Below are 2,603 nucleotides of genomic sequence, written 5' to 3'. Positions count from 1 at the left end.
TATTTTTATTATTATTATTATTATTATTATTATTATTATTATTATTATTATTATTATTATTATTATTATTATTATTATTATTATTATTATTATTATTATTATTATTGGCTTTTCCCAGGAGTAGTGGGAAAGCATTGTTGTTTTTTTTTTTTCTTTTTTTCCTGGCATATTTTTTTTTTCTATCTTTTTGCACTGTTTTTTTTAATGGCCGTCACGTTGGTCTCTTCCCGTGCTTAGAATTTTTCCGTGCTTTGCCGAAGTATAGGCCATCAAGAATGTTCCTCCTAATATATAGTGTCAATCTATGGTGTGGGGGCGGGGAGGTGCGTGCGAGGACCAATAAAAAGTGATTTAAGGTCAAACAGTCTACATCGGATATTTCAAAAACCGGTCAGTTGATCTGAATGAAACTTACGGGAAAGTTTAATCAAGTTACAAAGAAGAATTTTTTTTGTGTTATTGACGATCCAGTGAAGGGTGTAAATTTGAGGGTTTTTTTTTCATTTTTTGAGGACCCAGATTTAAATATCTTTTAAAAAAAGACGAATGGGTCTAAATGAAATATTCTATAATAGGCCTACTTTGTAAAGGTCTTGTAAAAAAAATGATTAAATTATTGTGACGATTCGGAGTAGGGTGTGGATCTGAGGACCATTGAAAGGAAAACGTCCCAGACCAAATATTTTGAAAACGGATCAACTGAATGAAACATTCGGCAAAAGTTTAACCAAGTTACAAGGAAGATAGTATTATGTGTTGGCGACGAATCTGTCAAGGGTGTACATTGTAGGGTCATTTAAATTTTTCAGAGATTCCAGACGTAAATATCTATAAAAAGTTGTCAATGGGTGCAAATGCAACTTTCTATGATAGTTTGGATAAAGATCCAGTAAAGAAATGACTTAATTGTTGTAATGATCCGGCGTGGGGTATGAATATGAGGACCATGTAAAGAAACGTCCCTGACCAGATATTTCAAAAATGGGTTAACTGATCCGAATAAAACTTTCGTGAAAGTTTAACCCAAGTTGCAAGAAAGATATTATGATATGTAGGGGACGATCCAGGGTACTGTGTAAATTTGAGGGTCTTTTAAATTGCTTACGTCCCAGTTATGGATAAAAATGATACTTTGCAGAATAGTTTTTCATGGTGAAATGAAGAAATGATCCAATTTTGGTGACGATCCGCAGTAGGGTGTGGATATGAAGACCATTTAAAGATTTTTTGTTGACAATTGATTTAATTAATTAAACGCAATTTGCGTTTTTTGTAAAGCGCATAAACCAGTTACAGCTAGGTTAAACTCAAAACTACCGTGATATGCATAAACAATTTTGCTTTAAGTTATTGAATCGCTATGAACTGAAAATGCACTTTCCTGTGTAAGGCCAGCCCATATAGCGCGCAATGATTGTGATCCACGATGCACTTCGCTCATTGCAGCCATAGTTCAAGTCTCACTAATAACGTCGCAGTGAACTTGGTTTTCCACTTAATTAAATTTATATTGGTTTTCCTTTTTTTTTTACTTTATACCTTTTAACGAGTTTTCTTTAGCAGCAGCAGCAGCAGCAGTAGCAGCAGCAGCAGCAGCAGCAGCAGTAGTAGTAGTAGTAGTAGTAGTAGTAATAGTATTAATAAAACCTTATAAAACTAGAGCAGTCACTCCATGAGTGCATACCTCCGGTCTGTTCCTCAATACCAAACAATACGTAGGCTGATGATTAAGGCACATTCAGCTTCTTGAGTGTAGCAGCATCCCTTCAAGAAAATAATTGAATCACCACTCGTATTCAAGCATATTTATTTTTTGAGTGCTACCCCTTCCTGTGGCCGAATACGAGGGGCGATCCCAATATTTGTCTTTTGTGCTCGAAGGGTGAACATCGATTTTCCATGACCTTTTACCATTCCACTAAATGTTATGATGAGGCCATTCATTAGTTTTTGCGTAATCTTGCGACAGGGAGACAGCGACGAATACATAACCTCCAGGCTCTGAGGGAAGTAACAAATGATAAATTTATATTTCCAGGAATGCTGTTCTTCACGAGGCCCCTGGTATTGGTCAGGTGGGCTCGATTGTGTGGCCTCTCATGGGCTGCCTGATCTTCGCTTGGGTCATCATCTACATCTGTTTACGAAGGGGCATCAAATCATCCGGAAAAGTAGGAATTCTTTTTTTTTTAAATTTCTACACTATTGAATAGGTTTATCGTATTGACATGATAATACATTTGAAAATCACGTAATATCTAATAGGCCTACTTATTTATTATTCATTATTATTTCGACATGCTTATATTGCGCTGTACGAAGCACAGTGCCTACTTGTTACTAAACTTACATTGCAAAACAAAAACAATATAGTGTGATTAAAAAAAAAAAAAAAAAAAAAAAACTCCGAGAAAAGACACTCTTTAAGACGAGTTTGAATATAGAGGTGCATGCCGATTCCGCTTTTCTCAAATCAGAAAGTGCGTTCCAAGTATATCTGGAGCGGAAAAAGAAAACACAAATCATCGCCTGCTTTCGTCTTCGATCCCGGAACAAAAAGCAGGATGGAATCATTAGAGGAATAGAGTCGACAACATTATTTT

The 2,603-nt window shown here is 35.6% G+C and overlaps 1 protein-coding gene across 1 annotated transcript in view; it reads left to right on the top strand.

Moving 5' to 3' along the window:
* LOC117114637 (sodium- and chloride-dependent glycine transporter 2-like) overlaps positions 1-2,603 on the top strand; it is a 19,088-nt gene that overhangs the window by 5,333 nt on the left and 11,152 nt on the right. Inside the window, exon 3 of the mRNA XM_033258337.1 lies at positions 2,026-2,180. Within this exon, the coding sequence (XP_033114228.1) occupies positions 2,026-2,180 (155 nt within the window). The remainder of the gene's footprint in view (positions 1-2,025; positions 2,181-2,603) is intronic.

This window comes from Anneissia japonica, unplaced genomic scaffold (assembly GCF_011630105.1).
Source record: "Anneissia japonica isolate Jap-2015-1 unplaced genomic scaffold, ASM1163010v1 scaffold230_len61860_cov109, whole genome shotgun sequence".
NCBI lineage: Eukaryota > Metazoa > Echinodermata > Crinoidea > Comatulida > Comatulidae > Anneissia > Anneissia japonica.
The sequence above is the reverse complement of the archived record's forward strand: the minus strand, read 5'-3'. Positions and strand labels throughout refer to the sequence as shown.